The sequence below is a fragment of the Sinohyriopsis cumingii genome, chromosome 16 (assembly GCF_028554795.1).
Source record: "Sinohyriopsis cumingii isolate HCF-2022 chromosome 16, ASM2855479v2, whole genome shotgun sequence".
Taxonomy (NCBI): Eukaryota; Metazoa; Mollusca; class Bivalvia; order Unionida; family Unionidae; genus Sinohyriopsis; species Sinohyriopsis cumingii.
In genome coordinates this window covers 75,695,790-75,718,614 of record NC_142976.1, presented here as the reverse complement: position 1 = coordinate 75,718,614, position 22,825 = coordinate 75,695,790, and the positions used below count along the sequence as shown (strand labels likewise).

At 34.8% G+C, this 22,825-nt stretch overlaps 1 protein-coding gene across 3 annotated transcripts in view; it reads left to right on the top strand.

Moving 5' to 3' along the window:
* LOC149780818 (uncharacterized) overlaps nt 1-22,518 on the top strand; it is a 30,437-nt gene extending 7,919 nt beyond the window's left edge. Inside the window, exons 3-6 of one of the 3 annotated variants that reach the window (XR_016415141.1) lie at nt 863-2,647; nt 6,661-6,744; nt 17,409-19,488; nt 19,549-22,518. Coding sequence is in view for 1 of the 3 variants with exons in the window: in XM_089937881.1 (XP_089794007.1) it covers nt 863-2,647; nt 6,661-6,744; nt 17,409-17,641 (2,102 nt within the window). In the remaining 2 variants the exon portion in view is untranslated. Of the gene's footprint in view, nt 1-862; nt 2,648-6,660; nt 6,745-17,408 lie in introns of all 3 variants that reach the window. The other 2 variants (XR_016415140.1, XM_089937881.1) reach the window with 2 other exon arrangements.
* The last annotated feature ends 307 nt before the right edge of the window (nt 22,519-22,825 follow it).

Genomic DNA, 22,825 nt, shown 5'->3' with positions numbered 1-22,825 from the left:
GATCACTTTGCTCTTGCAATTTTTATAAGTCAGAGTATTGGCTGTTTTTATATGCAGCTGGATACAGAGAATGCAACCAGTCTCTCATATTTAAAGTAGATTGTCATGAAATATGATAAATTTTATGGTCATTGTATGAAGATGTGCATATTGACAAATCACCGTACTCTGCCATCATTAGAAGATGTGCATATTGACAAATCACCATGCTCTGCATCATCTGAACATGTCGATATTGACAAATCACCTTGCTCTGCCATCATCAAAAGATATGCATATTGACAAATCATCTTGCACTGGCATTGTCTGAAGATGTACATGTGAACTAATTACCTTGCTCTGCCATCATATAAAGATGTGCATATTGACAAAATTTCTTACTCTGCCATTATCTGAAGATGTGCATATTGGCAAATAATCTTGTCCTGAGATTTTTGTTACAGTTTTGCCCTTTTGGCGTCCAGATTATAATGGAATATTGTGAATATAACTTGTCTCAGTTTTGAGTGGATCACCATGACACTTTATACATGTAATGGGCATCATTTGAAGATGCACATATGGACAGAATTCATTGAAGGAGGGAATATTTAACTTGGGTTGGAAGCTTAGCAATCCCAGAAAAGGGTAGCAATGCAATAGTAGATGGTAAGAATTACATAATTGAAAATACATTTTCTTGAAATGAAAAGATAGAAATAGGAGAAAAGCACCTTCATTTATTGAAGGGCCAACATTTAGCTGCCACAGTCACTTAGTGTGAATTTATTTTCTGCATTAATGTTTCATTGGTTATAGGAGACTACTAAAAGGTTCACAGAGGTGAGCTGTAATCACTGATTACTCTTTCTTTATTTTTTAGCATTACAGTGCAGCTCATGCCCAAAGGGTTTCATGACAGCTAGAGGACTCCTGAAACATGCTCAGATCACACACAATATTCGCATTTTTGTGGACACCTCTTCATCTAGCCCGCAGACGCAACAGACTTTAGATGAAAATTACTTTTTCCCCATTCAAAAGGAGAGTCTAAACAATTTTGACGAGTCAGCATATAATACAGGTATACCAAATTCAGGAGCAGGTCAGGTGAGATCAGGGAATGTGGAAACTCCATGCAGGATGAATGCTGTCATATCAGATGGTTTGCAGCCTGATGTTTCAAAGAAAGTAAGAGAAAATATTATGGTAAACCAACCAGAACTTGGATCGTTGATAGATGGATATAAGCACAAAGCAGACCTAGATCCTAAACTGACATTATTTGTTCATAAAACAGGGATTAGTAATAGTCATCCAGTGTCAGATGAAAGGGACCGGAACATTTTAGCCATAGGTTCAACACACCAAGTTCAATATGACAACAATTGCAACGAAAATTCAGCTATTCCAGCTATTGATAGATCATTAGGCAATGATTTTAGTAGAGCAGGGATATTGCTGAGTCAGCAGAATTGTGAATTAGATTTTAAACATAGTGAAATAAAGCTAGAAAACAAAAGCACTAATATCCTTGTGGGTGCATCAGAAACAGTCAAAAATGACAAATCGGGAAATCCAGTTTTGAAAGGGCAAATAATACAAAAGCAGAGTGAGATAATTCTTGAAGAACCAGCAAGTGAATCAACTTTGACTGAAGAAAAATGTAAGACGAACAGTATTGAAGAGGTGGAAGTTAGGGAAGGTACATCTCAGCCATTTGCTGACAAAGTACACAGCTTTACAGTAGAAAGGACTAAAGTGCTACCAAGAGGTTGCTGTAATAACCAAACATGTGGCGTTACTGTAATACCTGGAACACATGAATGCCTGAAAAAATGCTGCAATGCAGTTGTTCCCAAGAAGAGAAAGCGTCATTTCGAAACAAAACACATGTCTTTCTCCTCTCATAAGTTCAGTCGCAGACGATCTGTTTGTGAAGGTGAACCATTTAAGACACCTTCAGAGGATGATTCAAACATTACAGATGAGGGACATACTATATACATTGATGTTAAACCTGAGGAGATTCAATGTCCTATGTCATCTGCTTCAGTCACAACAGAGACAATTTCCAGTTCCAGTGTGCCTTTTGTGTCATCATCATCTAACTGTACTGGTCAAAACTTTGATCCAAAGAAATCTGGCAACAAACAAAGAAAGTCAAGGTCTGTTATCTTAAAGCCTGGTTCAGTCATCTCCATTCCATTTACATATGCTTTCCCCACTGTCACTTCCTCAGTTCCTCCATTGATTCCACAGTCACTTACTCGAGTAAAGTCAATTCCTCCCAGATTATCAGTGCCAGTCCAAAAGGCAGCCATGACTAGCAAAGCTTTTCACTCTGGAGAGACTGCTTCTGAGACAGTAGAGATTGCTAATAGGAAGCCAATTCTGGGACCATCAACAGCCAAAGCTGACACTGTAACAGTGGTCTCCCCTCGGAACCCCACAATAACACTGTCATACACTGCCACTTCTAGTAGTATTGGGTCGGAATCTGTGGAGCGTGAAGCCTCTGATACCTTGCGTATGCCAGTGTTATCAGAGGGACAGCAAATGGGACGAAGGCGGAAGTATCCGACTTCAAGGCCGTTTAAGTGTGATGTGTGTACCCTGGCCTTCAATCAGAGAATCCATCTAAAAAAACACATGAGCAAGCACACAGGTAAGATGATAAAACAGAATTTGGATAATAATAATAATAATAATAGTAATTGTTCCTGAAAATTTTCATTACTCTTGGAAAATTATAATTTTGTTTCAGTTTAAATGATACACGTATAAAAATTCTTTTCAATAAGGCTTGACAGATATTTTTGTCTCATCTTGTACAACATTGGAAATCCTCATGAAATGGCTCAGATAACCAAAGTTTTGTATTCTTAATTCAAAAAATTATTTCTGCAATACCTTGTCCCAGGATGAAGAACCAGAGAGTTGTCCAGCAGTTCAAATGTGCTTGTTTTTAATGTTTAAATCAGTTCTAATGATCAAGCACATTAATGTGTTCTGTCTTACCTTTATTAACATAGGGGAGGCATGAGTACCACTGGTGCATTGTCATCATCATCAACATTTGTTGAAGTTATGGTTTAAGTTTTTCTCTGTGGTCATAATTCTCTTACCCTTTTAAGGATTGCTTTCAAATTAGAACCATATAATCAATAGGCAATGTTCTTCCATGTCCTTCTCCCTTCAACTCTCCAACCAAGGTCAAGGTCATTATTAAATCTGTTAATTTTTGGGTGAAAAGTTTTCTGTGTGGTCACAGTTGCAAACGTTTAGGGAGATTGGTATCATTGTACAATAGAATCTGTATGATTTCCCCATTGCACTCCATGCACCGTCATCCTCCCACTATCCTATAATAAAGTCATTGTCATTTGAAAATCGTGGATGATTGTCTTTAAATGTTTTTTGGAACAGCCATAAGTCTCAGACTATGTAATGGGTAGCTATTATACATGGACCATACAATTAGGAAGTTATGCTTTTTCATTTTCATGGTCCCTTACACTTTCTCTGACTCCCTTGCAGGTCATTTTAATACTGTGGTTAAGTTTTCACTTAAAGGTTTTCTGTAGGGTAATTGTTTTTAAATCCTTCAAGGGATAACTACCATAATTGAACTGCAGAATCAGTAATCTGTGCCATTCAAAACCATGCATCTCTTCTCTCCTTAAAACACTTATGCAGGGTCAAAGTCACAGCTTCAGAGAAGAATTTAATCATTTGGGTATTTTACTCCTTCCTTTGAAATTAATTCCATTCCTTGAAACTTGTTAGGGTATTTAGTGAACACTGCAAAAAGCAAACTGATACCAGATTTAGTCTTAATCACCCAGACATTAATTGTGCCTTTTCAAATGCTTTAGCAGCTTAGTGATGAAGATTAATTCAGTGAGAGTACTCACAGTCATCAAGTACTGTTGTTTCCAGAAGTGCTTGATGCATCCAATGCATTTCCATAGTTGATATCAATCAGATGCACCAAAATTAAACATTGACAACGATTATGGCTGGACCAATACATGATAGCTTTGGACTAAGTACAGATAAATTGCTTTGCTTGAACTGAATGCATGAAAAATTTCCTTTAGTTAGTTTGTTTTTGTAAAATACACAAATATGGTACATATTTCAAGTTCTCCAAGGTGATGAAAAATCATGATTAAAATTTTTGTTAAAGTTTTGGGGTATGGTCATTGGTCCAAAGCCCTCTTTGGTGAAAAGCCTTGTTTCCAGGACCTTCAGTTTTTGGTCCTGGAATTTCAGTTGTTAAAATTTGGTTTAGTTTTATGCATAATAGATTCATTGTTTAGAGAAACTGGGCCCTGGCCTTGAATTTTGAAAATTCTACAGAGAACTCTGTTGGTTCCAACCCAGAGAGGATTATCTATTATACATGGCATATATGACTTCTGAATGACTGTGGCATAGATAACTGCTGAAATACAAAGAGTTGCATCCCCTACCTTGCTCTTCTGTTGGCTTTGGGTGTCTGGTTGAGTACATATGCATTTTACCATCTCTGTCCTTGCAGATCACCAGAAAGTAAGAGGCTTAAATCAAATTGAAATTTTGTTTACTCTGTGCAGTTTGGGAAGGCATTTTATCAATATTTTCGCTATTGAACATTAGCAGCATGTCTGCCTGTCTCCCCAGCTACATTTTAGTATATTACAGTGTAACCCAAGCTGAATGGTGGCCATTAAATAAGAAAATTACTTGTAATTTCATTGTGTACAAAATGAGTAAAAATTATTTGCAGGGATAATATAAACATATTTTGATAATATCATTTGATAATTACCTCCATATTTAAAACCATATCTTTTTATATAACTAACAGAAAAGCATGTGATTCCCCATGCAATTTTGGTAGTGCATTGTAAATTTGTTATTTTGGCCTGAGAAAAGGTTCAGAGGTCAATTGTGCATTGCTTCAGAGAAGTAATCCAAAAACTGTCTATTGGGAAACACACCCTTTCCCAACCTCAAGGACATTTGTTGGTGAAAATATAGGGTAGCAGGTGGGACATCTAATTCCTTGGAAGTATTTATTTTTATTTTTTAAGTGGACAAATGTTGATCAGGTTAGATGCTGCTGTATCATGTTTAGATGTTATGGGTCTACTCATTTTCGGTAGTTCTGAACCTCGAGTGCTGAGTTAATATAATGCATACAGACATGTTTAAATATTAAGGGGCCACTCATTTTTTCAGTAATTCATAATTGTAAACTTCTGTCACTGATTTAACATAATGAATACAAATTGTATGTTTTAATTTTAAGGGACCACTCATTTTTCAGTAATTCATAATTGTAAGTCTCTGTCACTGATTTAACATAGGGGTGCTCTACATACATGTTTTGAGAAAGTGGTGGGTGTCAGGTGAAGTTGTTTACATTTACAACATGCACAATGGAGAGAATGCTGGTATACCTGTATGTTATTTTCATGTACAGTGGCTGAAAGGTTATTGGATATTGTACTTGTGGAAATTGTAAATAATCTAAGCACACAGCTAACTAAAATGACTACTCCCTTGTGCTAAAAAAATCAGCTTGAATTAGTCTGAAGTACACTATCTTTAGCAGTTATTAAAATAGGCAAAATGAATTTTGCCAGACTAGACAATAACAGCTTCTAAAAGTGCAGTGAATGAATTACCAAATATATAAAATTTAAAAAAAAAGTTATCGGCTCTTTTTTTTATACAATTTACCTCTATACCAAAATAAAGGGAATTAAAAGTTCTTTGAATTATACCTAAGATATACAAGGTCCTTTTTAAATAGCCAGTATAACCATTAACCAGTGAGGACACCCAGGGAAATTCTTTTTAAACAAAATTCTAACCCTATGCAAAATACGAAACTGTAGAGCACCTCCTTAAAGCAAATATAAAAATGTATGCAATTATTTTTTTTATTTTCATATAATTATGTATGATGTTCTGAATAAAATGGTACATTCATATTGATGTTAAGCAAAATGCAAAATTAGTGAGCACCATCTAATGAATACAAACTGTTTAAATTTTAAGAAACCACTCATTTTTCAGCAATTCATAATTGTAAACCTCCATTACTAAGTTAACATAATGCATACAACTGTATGTTTAAATATTAAGGGATCACTAATTTTTCAGTAATTTGTAATTGTAAACCTCTATAACTAAGTGAACATAATGCATACAACTGTATCATGTTAAAATTTAAGGAACTGTATTATTAGTTTTCAGTAATTCTGAATCATAAACCTCATTTACTGAGTTCACATAATGCAAATATCGGTACATGTAAAATGGTAGACTACAACACTTCTTTCATGTGTTCACTTTGTGAACAGGACTTCTTCCATTTGAAATGCACACTTGGTGTTTGAATTTTCACACCAGATTTTAAAGCATTATCAAGGAACATGTTTTAAGCTTTTAAATTTTTTTGGGGTAGAAAGCTATTTAGCACCGTCATTTTTAATTGATCTTTGTCTTAGAATAATTAAAATTGTTCTTTGGTAGGGTAAAGAAAAAAAATAATTCTAAAGTACTGTAAGTTTAAGCAAAGCATAGACTTGAAATTTTGGGCTTTTGCACAACTCCTTTAATTGCACAACATTTGAAATGTACATAATTGGAATGACTTAAACATTATTTCTTCTTTTAATGCAGGCATTAAGCCCTTCAAGTGCCAACAGTGTGATTACTCTACTGTGGAAAGAAGTCACCTTAAAGTACATTTCCGAATTCACACAGGTGAAGTTGCCGATGTTGCCAGTGATATATTATAAAATTTATTGTCTGGACTTTTTTTTATTTTCTTATTGTTTACACATCATCAGTCCATATAAAAAAAGTCGTAACTATTTGTGTCACTTAATTTTCATATGGGGAACATTATATTCTTGTGAAGATTTTGCAAGTATTTATATTTCAGAGTCAGGTGAACAATATAATTATTTCATATTGCTGATTATTCTTAAATCACAGGTGAACATTATAATTATTTCATATTACTGATTATTCATAAATCCCCAGTCAGGTGAACATTTTAATTATTTGTTATTACTGATTATAAATGAAGACCTAGCAGAAATACACATTTTAACATTTTGTCAATGAATTGTTGGTTGAAAAGAAAAATATTTAAGAAAAATTGGTTTTATTATAATAAATGCTGTTAGATACAGTGGCTCCCCTGTTATAAGGCCACCCCCTTCTGCAGTAGGAAAGTGGCCTTATAAGAGGGGTTGCCTTTCTAGAGGGGGATTACAAAGATATGAATAATAACTACATATTAACTATGAAAGGTGTAACTAAGTTTTAGATATTTAATATTTTCAATTAAAAACCCAGGAATGGTATAACATGGACTTTATGTGATAAAAATAACATCAATGTTATTTTTAAAATATGTATACTCATGACTCGGGGTGCAAAAACACCTTACTAGTAAAATCTGGGCACAAACATCGGGCTGTAACTATCCCTTGAAGTCCTCTGATTTCATTTTCCTGCTCACAATGTTTGAATATATTGATGATGGTTATTTAAATCTTTCTGACATAAAATTTCCTAGTAGTGATCGAAGTACTCATCCTCTTTTTGTTTAGTCAAATTGCTTTCACTTTTGTTTCGAAACTGAGAATGTTTGACAACATTTTGCATTTTTGGCAACAACTTACACATTCATTGCCAATTTGTACTTATCACATGAGCTGCACAGTGTTTACAAAGGAAGTGAGATTGCCACATGATATATGTTTTTGTTTTCTTCAGTTTGGTACCTGCTTAAGTATATTTTGTAATTTAAGAGACGGAAGCCATTATACTACCAGGTGACCAGATGTTACACTGACTTGAGTTGAACTGTACTGTGCTTCTCAGTGGTTAACTTTTGTCATCTTGATAATTATCGGTGGTAATAATAGCCTGTAATTATCAAAGAGATAAAACCTAATATCCAAGGAACACATCAGTGAGGATGATTGGATTACTAATGTCTTCACATGGATTAAAGTTTATTTATTGGCATATTGTAAAAAATGCCTTGAGTTGAGAAATCAACAAATATTAGTGAAATTTTTTTATCAATAATCAACGATTATGTGGCCGCTTGTGAGGGGTAAATTTTAAAGGTTTTGCATTAACATGCTGGCCACTGGCAGTGTTAGATGGGTGGCCGTCCTTGAGGGGTACTTTTAAATACACGCTTGGAATATGAACTTATGTCTTTAAAATCTCAGATCAGTTTGATAATGAGTGAGACCCATGCATAGTGATGAAATCATACCTGCCATAACAGTCCCAAACTTCCATCATAATAAACATATGCTCATGTTTGCCTATTGACTTGAATTGATAAAGCATTAACACCCTTAATTGGACAGAGGCATTTATTACTAATGAATTACTTGTCAAGCCCCCATTACACTTGACAATGTTATGTCTCTTCCTCCACCCACTTCACTCCAATTTAATGTTGATTTCCAAACGAAATGTAAATTCTTTTTTGTATATAGACAAGCACACCTCATTATCAAACTGCATCAGATAAGTTCTGACAATGCTAATGTTATGGTCATCAGACCTTGGGACCTCAAAACAGTTTTTGAGTCATGCCCCCCTCCACTCTTGGGAATATGGCAGATATGTGAAAATTGACCTGCATCCTATTGGTTAACCATTTTAACCCTCTGGAAGGCATATTTCTGATTCGATTTTCATCAAACTTTATATATATATGCTTATAACATCAAGATCTTGTTTAAGATTGATTATAAGCGAGATATGTAATATTACTGATGTACTGATGGATCTGATTAGCTGAAGTTTTTACAGTTTTGGAAGCCTTTTTTTGTGATCTGCTTTTGATCAAACTTGGCAGGTAAGCTTATATCATTAAGATCTTGGACTGTGTTAGTACAGTGTGTAATCCATGCATATCTTTCCTCTTGCATATGATTGGCTTTGCTTATTACTGTTCTGGAAGCCATCATTCTGATCTAATTTTGGCCAGAATTGATATAATGGCTTATATCATTAAGCTCTTCATACATTTTGAAAGTAATTGAGATCCATTTATATTATTGAGGTGATCTTGTACCTAATGGCTAACATTATTACCACTCTTGAGATAATATGTTTGATCTCTTGGGTTATTATGATCTGGATGACCTTGATTATGAGCAAGAGACTGTGTGTATTAAATATGCTTTTATCTTTGGAGAGAAGTTTGAGCAGGATATATTGCCAAATAGATACAATAAGCATGAAATAAAGTTGGGGAAATAGTTTTGATTGTGTGTGTTCTTTCAATACTACATAAGCAAGCTTCATGAACTTGTCAACTGTTAAGATTCATAAGCAGGTCATTGACACAGCTTGGGTCTCTTGTTAACTTTGAAAGCAGAGCAGATTGTCTATTTTCTTTTACCACTAGTTGTGTGTTAGTAATAATGTCATTATTTTTCATGCCCTTGAAATTGTGTGTCTCCAAATTAGGAGGACAAGGGGACACAGTATTCCCTGCCCATAGGATTCTGGGTGCAAACTTGCTGTCCATGAAAACATTCCTGGTAGATTTTTGTGTGTGTGTGTGTGTGTGTGTGTGTGTGTTTATGCATGTGCTGTGTGATAAAAAGCATCACTATTAACCACCCATAAGTACTCTTCCAATTTAGAAAACAATTTTGGTCTGCTTAGCTACTGCAGCGTTAGACTGCAGAAGTCTTATATTCCAAACACACTATGCATCTGTGTGTGTGTGTGTGTGTTTGTGCTGTGCATCTGTGTGTGTGTGTGTGTGTGTGTTTGTGTGTCTGATTTAGATTTTCAACATAGCTTCAACAATTTTTAAGTCATATTGCTATGATGTCTTCAGCATGACATTTGATTGTGATGTCTAGCACTGGGGCATCATGCCACAAACATGTTAAAATAAATGAATCTGGGCATTGTAATACAAGATGGAATGAACAGTGATTGTGAAAGGATTTTTCAAGGACCTTCCAAACAGATATACAAGATGTACTTGCTTATAAGTTAAGTCAAACTGCAAACAACAAAGATCCAGATCTGCTGTAGCATAATGTACCTGCATATCAGGGTCTATGTTGTTCTATTGATTATTCCTAACAAACTGCACAGACCTTCAGATCTGCAGATCTTCTGGTGCATAATGTGATCTGGGTCAGTGCTTTTTGCTGTTGGACTTGACTTATAAGCAAGCATATATGGTACATATATTTTGTAACTCAGTATCCATTGATAAAACTAATGATATAAAATATGGAATTACACTTGAAGTACATGTACATATAAGACTGGTAAACTGGCATAACTATTCCTAGGATATACCAACTTTATTTAAAAAGACCCTGTGCACTAGCATCAAATACATGAAATTTACATGCATGAGAAAAACAAATAGTGATCAAATAGTGCATGCAGTACAACAGAAGATAATTTATCTTAATACAACAAAGATAATTTATCATAATACAGTAGAAGATAATTTATCTTAATACAACAAAGATAATTTATCTAAATACAATAATAGAAGATAATTTATCATAATACAACAGAAGATAATTTATCATAATACAACAGAAGATAATTTATCATAATACAACAGAAGATAATTTATCTTAATACACCAGAAGATAATTTGGGGGCCCCGAGTGGCCGAGTGGTCTAAAGCGCTCTCCATTATGGATCACTGCCATCTCACCTCTGTCTGCATGGGTTCGAGTCTCGGATTCAGCAAATGTGGGTATGTGAGAAAGCTTGCCAGTAGCTTCTCGTGGGTCCGTGGTTCTTTCTGGGGTTTTCCTGGGTTCTTCCTCCACCATTGATACTGGCCACCATGTATAGCCTATCGTGTGCTGAAAAATGGCTTTAAAACCGTACAACAACAACAACCAGAAGATAATTTATCTTAATACAACAAAAGATAATTTATCATAATACAACAAAGATAATTTCTTAATACAACAAAGATAATTTATGTTAATACAACAGAAGATAATTTATCTATATGCACCAGAAGATAAGTTATCTTAATACAACAAAGATAATTTAACTTAATACACCAGAAGATTATTGAATGCAACAAAGATAATTTATCTTAATCCAACAGCAGATGATTTATCATAATACAACGAAGATAATTTATTTTAATATACCAGAAGATAATTTATCTTAATGCAACAAAGATAATTTATCTTAATCCAACAGCAGATGATTTATCAGAATACAACAAAGATAATTTATCTTAATATACAAGAAGATAATTTATCTTAATAAAACAGAAGATAATTTATCTTAATACAACAAAGATAATTTATCTTAATAAAACAGGAGATAATTTATCATAATACACCACAGAATTATTTATCTTCATAAGACAGAAGATAATTTAGCATAATACACCAGAAGATAATTTATCATAATACAACAAAGATAATTTATCTTAATACAACATAAGATACTTTATCTTGTTACAACAAATATAATTTATCTTAATGCACCAGAAGATAATTATTCTCAATACAACATAAGATAATTTATCTTAATAAACCAGAATATAATTTATTTTAATACAACAGGAGATAATTTGTCTTAAGGAATTAATGTTGTTGTTATACTAAGCATATATTATGAAACATTAATGTAAATATGACTGACAGGTGCAGAATAAAGATTTGTTTCAATATAGATTGATAAGGAGGCAGGCCATATCTGGGATGGGTGTGCCTTGTATATTCCAGTTGCAAAGCAACTTAACATGATTATGTCAGTTACACTTGTGGCATGTACACTTGTTTGTGTTGTGTAGTCCAGATCTTGCTGATGGTTTGTTGTTGAGTTGTTGATTTGGTGAGATTGTCTCACATTCTCAAGTTAAGAGACTTTTTAAAAAAAAAACTTATTGAACTGTTTTGGAATCTTTTGTTAGGTGCTATTGTGCAAGTGTGGGCATTACTGTCCTGAAGTTGTCTATATCCTTTATATATATGTATACACACACACACACACAGACACACACACACACAGAGTTCAGTTGTTTCTAAATAAAATTTGTGCCACTTGGATATCATCAGATATAACAGCTACAGAAGCCACTTTGAAAATCTTGTTCTATTTTCGCCTGAACTGAAGTCATATTCATGTGGAGTTTTTACCCCAAAACAACTTATTATATCTGCTTGATTCTAAATACAAATGGTGCTTATGTGCTGTCTTCGTGTTGCTATTCCTCCAGAATGAAAAGTAATATTGCCATGGGTGTCTACCAGAAGACTTGTGATGTCTAGTTGGTCATAAGTGAAAATGGTGCTGCTCAGAGATCCAATATGACTGACAAAGTGGCCATCTTGAAAATCTTGTTATGGTGGCGCTCACCAGATAATATGTACTTTTGAGAGAGTGACGTATGTAAGGTGAAGTAGTTCGCATTTAAAACATGCACAGTGGAGAGAATGTTTGCATACCTCTATGCTACATTAATGTAATGTGGATGATATTTCTTTTGGATATTGTACTTTTGGAAATTTTACATGATTTAAGCACACTGCTAACTAAAATGACTGCTCCCTTGTGTTAAAAAATCAGTCTGAATTAGTCTAAAGTACACTATACATAGCAGCTATTAAAATAGGGAAAATGAATTTTGCCAGACTAGACAATACCAGCTTCTGAAAGTGCAATGAATGAATTACCAAATATATAAAATGTAAAAAAAGTTATCGGCTCTTTTTTATACAATTGACCTCTGAAGTTCAGGAAGTGAAAATGACCAAGTAGAGCTTGCACTTTTTTGAAAGGTGCACATTTGAAGTAAGGCCAAGCTGTATACTCTATAACCCATAGTACACCCATCAATCATACACCAAAATAAAGGGAATTAAAGGTTCTTTGCATTATACCTAAGATATACAAGGTCTTTTTTAAATAGCCAGTATAACCAGTGAGGAAAGCCAGGGACATTCTTTTTCTTTAAATTCCTAACCCTATGCAAAATGCGAAACTGTATAGCGCCACCTATTGCTATTTCTCCTGAATGAAGGGTCATATTAGCATTGTGTTTTCTCTAAAAGACATATGATATAATGTTGGTTGTAAATGTACATGGTATATATTAGACTTTTAAATATGGCCACCAAAATGGCCATCTTGAAAATCTTTTGCTAGAAGGCTGGTCATATTGACATTGTGCTTTCATCATAGTACTTCATTTGTATAGTTGGTATTAAAGGTGGTGCTCAACAGTTTTGTATTTTGCATAGGATTAGGATTTTAAAGAAAAAGAATTTCCCTGGCTTTCCTCACTGGTTATACTGGCTGTTTAAAAAAGACCTTGTATATCTTAGGTATAATTCAAAGAACCTTTAATTCCCTTTATTTTGGTGTAAGATTGAGGGGTGTAGTATGGGTTATAGAGTATACAGCTTGGCCTTACTCCAGATGTGCACCTTTCAAAAAAGTGCTAGCTCCACTTGGTCATTTTCACTTCCTGAACTTCAGAGGTAAATTGTATAAAAAAGAGCTGATAACTTCCTTTACATTTTATATCTTTGGTAATTCATTCATTGCACTTTCAAAAGCTGGTATTGTCTAGTCTGGAAAAATTAATTTTCCCTGTTTTAACAGCTGCTATGGATAGTGTACTTTAGACTAATTCAGGCTGATTTTTTAGCACAAGGGAGCAGTCATTTTAGTTAGCATTGTTTTTAAATCATGTACAATTTCCAAAAGTACAATATCCAAAGAAATATCATCCACATTACATTAACGTAGCATAGAGGTATGCCAACATTCTCTCCATTGTGCATGTTTTAAATGCAAACAACTTCACATTACATACATCACTCTCTCAAAAGTACATAATAACTGGTGAGCGCCCCCAAATGTAAATGGTGCGAGTATGATATCCAATATGGTGACCATGGTAGCCATCTTGAAAATTTTGTTATTATTATTCCTCCAAAATGGAAGTCATATCAATATGGGCCTTTAACCTGAAGACTTTTGTCATGTTGGTCCTAAATGAATATGGTGCCATTCTGATATCCATTATGTCTACCACAGCTAATTTAAAAATCTTGTTATCATTGAGGAATATCAGAAATAGTTTCAACACTTAGCAGTTAAAAGGATGAAATGGTCTTATATTGAATTTCTGGAAATTCTTTTTTTCCAGTCGAATATCAGTCCTCAGTTAATGGCTCTTGTTTGTTCAAAAGGTAATGTGACTGAAAGAAGAAGAAAAAATTCTGGACATTATTTCAAGTTGTCCACCATCAATAGTTTCCAGACTTTGTACATAGCTTGCATTTGGTGTAATGAAAAAGTCTATAAACTTGAAAGGTCAAATGTCAAGGTCACAAACTGAACAAAATATAGTTTCCTGAGAATTGTTTCGGTTCTCGAGCATGTACCTTTACCAATATTTGCTGATACCTTACACAGTAGGTAAGACAGACATCTATTAATTTTGGGGTCAAAATATTGAAGGTCAAGGTCTCTGAAAGAAGAAAAAGGGCTTTTGCTTAATAACTTCTAGACCACATTCCTTGACCAGTGTTTGTGGTTAGCTTACACTTATGATATGGAATTAGCCTATTGATTTTATAATCAGAAGTACAAAGGCCAAGGGCATTGTCAGCTCTCGAGCATGTACCTTTACCAATATTTGCTGATACCTTACACAGTAGGTAAGACAGACACCTATTAATTTTGGGGTCAAAATATTGAAGGTCAAGGTCTCTGAAAGAAGAAAAAGGGCTTTTGCTTAATAACTTCTAGACCACATTCCTTGACCAGTGTTTGTGGTTAGCTTACACTTATGATATGGAATTAGCCTATTGATTTTATAATCAGAAGTACAAAGGCCAAGGGCATTGTCAGCTCAAAGTCAAATGGGTTTTTGCAGAATAACTTTTGTCCTGGATTCATTCTTTCCCCAAATTTTGTGGATGACTTGCTCTTAGCTTAATAAGTAATCTATAGATTACGGGATCTAGAGGTCACAACCAAGATAAGTAATAAAATAATGGTTTCTGTAAATTAGGCTGAACTTACAACCATGTACCTTTCCCAAAGGTCAAGGCTTTTGAACCCTATTGGTTAACAGTCATTAGTGTTAACTATACTTTACTGGTGACTACATAGAGAAATTATATTAAACATGGAGGGGACATACACTGTATATGGCAGTCTTGGTATTCATGTGGAATGAAGTGCATTGTGCAAGGTTGTTGCTCTTCCAGCCAGACCACTCCGGTGACCTAGAGGTTGGAGCGTCTGCCTTGGCTGTGGGAGGTCGTGGGTTCAAACACCAGCTGAGATTTCTAATAATAGTACTAACAGCTGTCTCACTTGGCTCTCATCATTAACACATTAACCCCTGGAGGTTTTTGTCATTTTCGCCTGAAAATCAAGTAGGAAACACATTTTGAAAGCTATTTCTGAATAGACTTGAAAGCACCAAACCCCCGGTCATCTTTCAATAACATACTGCCTAGTTGTGTTAGAAACATTGTTTTTCATTGACTATTTGACTCGCGCATGAGCAGCAGGGTAAAAGTTGGATTTTTTAAAATTTTTTTTGCTAAAGAGAGCCATTATTTTTGTATGGAGACCACTCTTTATTCCAAATGCCCATCTTGTCCAACTTTTTGCAAAGGCTCATCTGTCTGTTTGCAGTTCATACCAGTTTGCCTTAGATCTGAGACCAAAAAGTCTAAAATCCAGACACAAAATCGGATTTGGACCACAGGCAAATTTTGAGTAGAAAAAAGTCAGGTCCAAAAAATGAGTTTTTTTTATATCTATATTTTGTAGTGCAGCTAGATATTCCCTGTGCTAGACATTGCTATCATGTACCACACTGAAGACATTGTATTGATATGAAATTGTTATAGCTATGTTAAAAATCCAAATCTCACATACACACACACTCTCATACACACACTCTTTCAGCCCTAATAAAGAATGCCATTTGTGAAGGAACACCACCAGTGAACTTAATGATCATGTTCCTGGTACAATTACCAAGACAGGGTTATTTCTTTAGAACTAACCGAATGAAAATCATCAATGGCCAGATGTAGTAAAAATATCAAAAAGAGCAGATTCTGCATTGAATCTTGGATTATTTCAGTTGTCACAATATTTAGCAAGGAAAGGCTTTTTTCATCACATCATGAATATATTTCTATGCTGCCACATAGGAATCATATTATCATATGAATTTAAGGGTGTCATTCATGTAGGATGAGTATTTCTCCATAACTTTGTGGTTCTTTTGAATGGTTGTTTGTGATATTGGGAGCACCCATATCGATTGGCTATGTGGGAAATTATGTTCAAGATGGTTCATGTTTCTACTTAAGTGAAGTTTACTTGCCCATAAATTTTCCATTACACTAATTTCTAATAGGTCATCACAAAAGAAGGTTTCATGTTACTTCAATTCGTTGGTCTTGTTTTCAGCAAGGCAATGAAACAGGTTCTTAATTCATACAAAAAAAACAAAAAAAAACATTCAACATAAATTCTAAAAATAACACATTTCCAGTGAAACACATGAAAATATAGAATTTCTGGTATTGCTATATATGGATTTAAATAACTGAGGAAAAGAAAAAAAAGCCTAAATCACAGGGTCATGCTATTTATTTCAACCAAACATCTTGGAGAATAGCTCCAAACCAGGCTGAGCAACTCCTCGCCTAGAAAGGTGATATCAGCAATTAAAGGGAGATAACCCCAACACTACAAAACTTCAGTTGGTTCTTAACATTACAGTCATAACAACATGCACCAAAAACTATGTCACTGTTGCCTTCTTTCTGGGATTCAGAGCTCTTTGTAAGCACTTCCAGTGTATCCTGGACCTTCATATTCAAGTCTTGGACCCTCAGTATCCTAAGGCTACATCCTTTGGACCTTAAGTTTTTTCAAAGCTGAATCATATTATTGTATGTTTTCCCTCAGTAGTTGTAAGATAAAGCCTGAGTTGACAAGAAAGATAATAACAAAAACATAAGTAGAGAATTCTTGCATTAAAACGTTAAGAAGATAATGTGCAACTTTAAATGAAATTAAAAGATAGTAATAAATAAAGTTAATAAGATTCACCATAAAAACAGTTTTATTATTTTCCTTTGGCATAATGACATTACCCTCATTGATGGACATATTTTTCTCTCACCTGGACACCTCAGTTTCTTATTAGGATCTTCAGCATCTGGATAATGATGATCCTAGACTAAGTATCAAAGGTGTACAGAGAGCTTGGAGATTTATTTAATACTGCATATACAGTGTACTGAATTGTTTTTTCAGAGGTTGGATTATCCAGGGGGCCCCACCACCAAATCTGTTTTCATTTTACATCAATTTTCATCTTCCAGGTGAGAAACCATTTAAATGCGCACACTGTGAGTATGCCACAGCTCAAAACAGCACCCTTAAAATTCACCAGAAGCGTCATCATGGTAGCCAACTGCTGCAGTGCAAATGCTGCCAGAAGACTTTTACCCGGCAGGATTCCTTCAAGTCACATCAAATAGAGCATAAATCCAGCTCCTCTGCAGGAGGTCGGAAAGAGCAGGAAGATCAAGGGCAAGGTCAAAAGGACAACTGAGTTGCTATAACAGTGGGTGAAATAACAGCACAAGATGAAGAAGATAATCTATTGCTATGGCAACTGGACATGCACAACAGACTCCATAACCTTCTGTTACAAAGCTCCACCTGTGGTGTGTTTTGGCAGCCGTGAACACAAACACATTTCAGTTTTGTGGTTTTGTAGCCCATTTAGTAATTTTAATTGTAGGAGAACGGCTTTGTTATCCAGCCTGATTCTAACCCATTAGTCAGGAGCATCCCAAGAAAAACCCTAACAGTGGTTTATGGAAAGAAAATTCGCTAATAAATGATAGAATAATTTGATATGCATTTTGTTATTTGCTAATTGATGAAAACTGAAACTTCCTTTATAGAAATTAAATGTCTTATGAAATATGAAACAAACAAATAGTCATGGGTATTATGTCCAAAGTTGTGTTCCTTCTTGAAGAACAGGTTTTCAGCCATAAATCCAGGTCAGAACCGACACGGGTGGTCAGACTGCCAAACTCTCCCCATATGTCAGGTGTCACTGTTGATGAATCAGCTTCTAAAATCAAAAGAAATTTTCATTGTTGATTTTACATTCCAAAAACTGCACTGGAACATATTTTCATTTGAAAATAATTGAACAATTGTAAAATATTGTCTCCTATATGTTATTTCAACTTTCTTGCTTGCTTCATAGAAATGGTAATAATTTCTGAAATGATTGACCAAGTAATTGACTGGTCTCTTCCTTATCCCAAATGCTAGGCATCCACGAAGTGTCATGACTGCAAAATACCATGCATTCCTGATCATTGCAAAGTAACTAATGATGCTTGTTCATGTATGACTTTTCCTTTTTCAAATGATGAGTTGTATTTAGGTCAATATTTGTGCATATGTAGATACTGAAAAAACCTTGACTGGATTCTGTACATAGAACAGTATTTGATCTAAAACACCTGAGATTATTAGTTGCATGGTTTGTTAATGACCTGCTATGGAAAACTTAATATGTCATAGTGCTTCATTGAACATGGGGAAGTTTTCCGCTGACTTTATCATTCCATACTAGGTCACTAAACATTGTTCAGCACATTTATCCCACTAACGTCCTTAATGATTTTTTTCACATAATGTTTAATGTTATTTTCATGTGGAAACAGACGAGAAATTTTTAATGACTTTATGCCAGAATGACATTGTGTGTGATTTCTTGTCATAATTACCTATCCTGGAAATTGTGAAACAATCTAAGCTTGAGTTTTGAGATCAAGAGTGCCTTTTCAAATTTGATGTAATTTTTTATTGGTTGACAATTTCAATCACAAACTCCAAGCCAAAAGTGTGCTCTGTTCAAATCAATCAGTTACAGGTGGAGTGCAAATGAATTATTTCTCTATTGTAGATGAAAGTGAACCATGTTTTCCAAAAGAAGTCAGAAGTATTTAACTCGACATACACACCATTATGCTTCATCTTTCTACCTTATTAGTAGTCTCTGATTTACATAAATTGGCTCCCATACTCAAGATTTTCAGATTTATTATCTCCCTTTGAGCCATGTTAGAGGTATTCTTTCTTTTGTAAACCCATCTGAGGTGTAGTATATCCTTATGTGATGTTTTTAGCCCATATTTCTTGGCCATACAACCACCATGGCTGCCATGTAAATGTCCATCCAGTTTGATTTCCACATGATAACATTCATGCTAAATATTTGACAAGGACAAAACTGGATGACTGGTGGTTAGGGTATGGAGGACTGGATGACTGGTGGTTAGGGTATGGAGGACTGGATGACTGGTGGTTAGGGTATGGAGGACTGGATGACTGGTGGTTAGGGTATGGAGGACTGGATGACTAGTGGTTAGGGTATGGAGGACTGGTGGTTAGGGTATGGAGGACTGGATGACTGGTGGTTAGGGTATGGAGGACTGGATGACTGGTGGTTAGGGTATGGAGGACTGGATGACTGGTGGTTAGGGTATGGAGGAAGCATGTCAACATTTGTGTTGAATGGTCCCAGGTTAAGGTCACTTTGACCGAAAAGAGGAACAATGATTTCTACAAAATACATTCCAGACCACATACATAGTGCAACATTTGATGGCTTTCACTTTAGAATCACTTTCAGGGTGAAACTGTCAAAAGTTGAAGTAATTCTGATACAATGCAAGGTTCATACAACCTTGTTATTGTTGTGGGTTTAATGCCATTTTTAAGCACATGATATGTTATACAGCATAACTGCTGGAGGAAGAACCTGGGAAAACACCAGGAAAAACCACTGACCATAAGGTCAGAGGTAAGATGTCAGTAGTTGGTAAAAGCAAGTTGCCTTAAACCACTTGGCCACCCATGGCTCCTTTAAAAGTCATTGAATTTTGTTAAAAAGCTCCCTAAATGATGACAAAAACTCTGTAAATTTATTGAGGAAATATATTAGGGATACAATTGGGTGGATCAAATGATAACAATACCTGTAGTTACCAGGTGGAGTAGTGTACGTTTGTTTTCATAGCACACTTATAGTATTTGAAGATGGATGGCTGATTTAGTCAGGAATGTTGCCCAACTAATTAGGAGTCATATGTGTCTATGATTAAAAAAGCAGGAACATGACCCACTTTACAGTTAGGAAATTAATTTAAAGAAGGGAGGGGGAGAAACAAGCGCTTTGAAAAATGTGTGACAAAACATTAAAGTTATTATTGCTTCCAGCCTGAGAGAAAGTGCATTAAAGTTGCACATGAAAAGGGAAAAGCCATGAGAATGACATCACTGAATTCATTTGCTGTCATTTATCAATGCATGAACAAGATGCTGCTTCAGCTGTTGTTTCATCATCATGTGATATATTGATAATGCACCCTCTGTCTCCATCACCATGACCTGAGAAGTTCTACTTTTGTACTTTATCTTTCAGTGATAAAGAGAGTAAGATATGGAGAAAGTTCAGTTTTTCAAAGAAAAGAAAATACTGTTTGAAATGTTTCAAAGACTTTTAAAAAATCCATGAAGGAAAACTCTCCATGGCTGTCAGAATTGTGCAAAAAAGAAAAATGGTTTCAGCACAGTGACATTTGTTCCTTGACCAAATTTAATGGAAGTCTTACATGGACATTTGTAATTTCTGACAGTATGAGTGTACATAGAGGAACTACTTTGAGAAATAACAGTAATGTGTTTTCTCAAGTTGGGGGTGGGTGGTGGTAAGTTTCTATTCAGTGGACTGCTCCATTATGGAATTCTGAACAGGACAGACAACAGCACTAATCAAGACTTGACCACAGAACTTTTTCAGTTATTTTGCTACATACATGTACTTTGCTGATCATATTAACCTTCAGTTTAGTCATAATGTTTACGAAGTAAATGGTTCTGATATACATGTATATGCAAATAATAATGGTGGATGAAATGTTCAGTCAGGTGGAAACCGACCATACCCTCTCCCACGCCATCATAAAACTTTGCACAACTCAAAATCTTACCTGAAATTAATCTGGACAATTAAAGGACCTTTTAATCAGTTTGAAGTAAGATGTCTTAGTATAGAGTAAGATGTCCCTGTGTGAAGTAAAATATCCCTATTTGGAGTAACATATTCATTTTTGGAATAAGATATCCATGTATGAAGTAAGATGTCCCTGTTTGGAGTAAGATATATCCCAATATGAAGTAAGATGTCCCTATATAAAGTAAGATATGCCTGCATGAAATAAGATGTCCCAATTTGGAGTTAGATGTCCCTTTTTGGAGTAAGATACCCCTGTATGAATTAAGATGACCCTGTTTGGAGCAGGATATCCTTGTATGATAAGATATCTCTGTTTTTCCTAGTACAAAGTAAGACTTTCCTGTTTTGAGTAAGATATCTCTGTTTGGTGTAAGATGTCCCTGTTTGGAGTAAGATATCCCTGTAAGAAGTACATGTAAGATATCTCTATTTAGAGTAACATTTATTACTTGCAATGCTGAGTAAGATTTTATTACAGGAGGGCAAGGCATCTGACTTTGTACTTTATGTCATGAACTGTTTTATTGTTGAAGTCTTTGTTTCCTGTTTTACCATGTCGTAATGTAGAATGTGTAATACATAATGCATACACAACATACTGTGTGCAACCCAAGAGCAGCTACACGTGTTACTATAGAATTTAAAAACGTTGGTCATGTTATCTATATTACATTATCACCAGATAATTTTTTTCATCAAATATTTACACGCAGATATAGTTTTGTACATTGCCTTTGCATGAAACTACATATTCATATTGAAATTGATTCATTTAGTTGGACCATGGAACTTGACAATTTTACATCTCAAAGAAAAATGTTATTGTCAAATTCCCATACAGTTACACCAGATATACTCACTTATAAGCCAAGTCAAACTGGAGACAACAAAAATCCTGATCTACCATAGTACAATGAGCCTGCAGATCTGGGTCTGTCAAGTTTGTTCAACTCATTAGTCCTAACAAACTGCAGAGACCCAGATCTGCCAGTGCATTTTGCAATGACTGATTTGGGTCTGTGCAGTTTGCAGTTGGGTTTGCCTTATAAGCCAGTATATGCAGTAGTCTTGTCATATTATTAGAGTCTCAATAGATCTGTATGTTCCTGAAATCAGACAATTTCAATACAGCAGTTTTATTAATTTGCCTTAGGTTGTTGAAGCATTTATTTTTTTTTAACCTTTGCCAGATTCTATCTCTCAAATATATTATTGTAATTTAATCACTGTATAACAGAATCAAGTTTTACTCTTTTCTCTGTGTGCTATCTTCATAAAATAATTTGTTAATAATGACAAAATATATCTGTATATTATATCTGTAGCTTAAATGTTTTATGATTTATTTTGGTTATCTAAATAATACACCTTGTTTTATGAGAGCCATGTTTTATTGTCATTTCTACTTGATGTTGAAATGAGTTCCAAAAAGTTTAATTTATGGCGTAGCTAACTATTTTGTGTATCAGTCTGGTCATTTCATTTCATCTATTTAAGTGATTACTGCCAAGTCTGTGCTTTCTATTGAATCGATTACTGCCAAGTCTGTGTTTTCTATTTAAGCAATTACTGCCAAGTCTGTGTTTGAAGTGGAATTTAATCACTTACTCAGAACTAATACTTGTCGTTCACTATTCCACCCATTTGATTGAGTCGAAGTTTTTAAAATTTACGGCGTTCTAAATGATC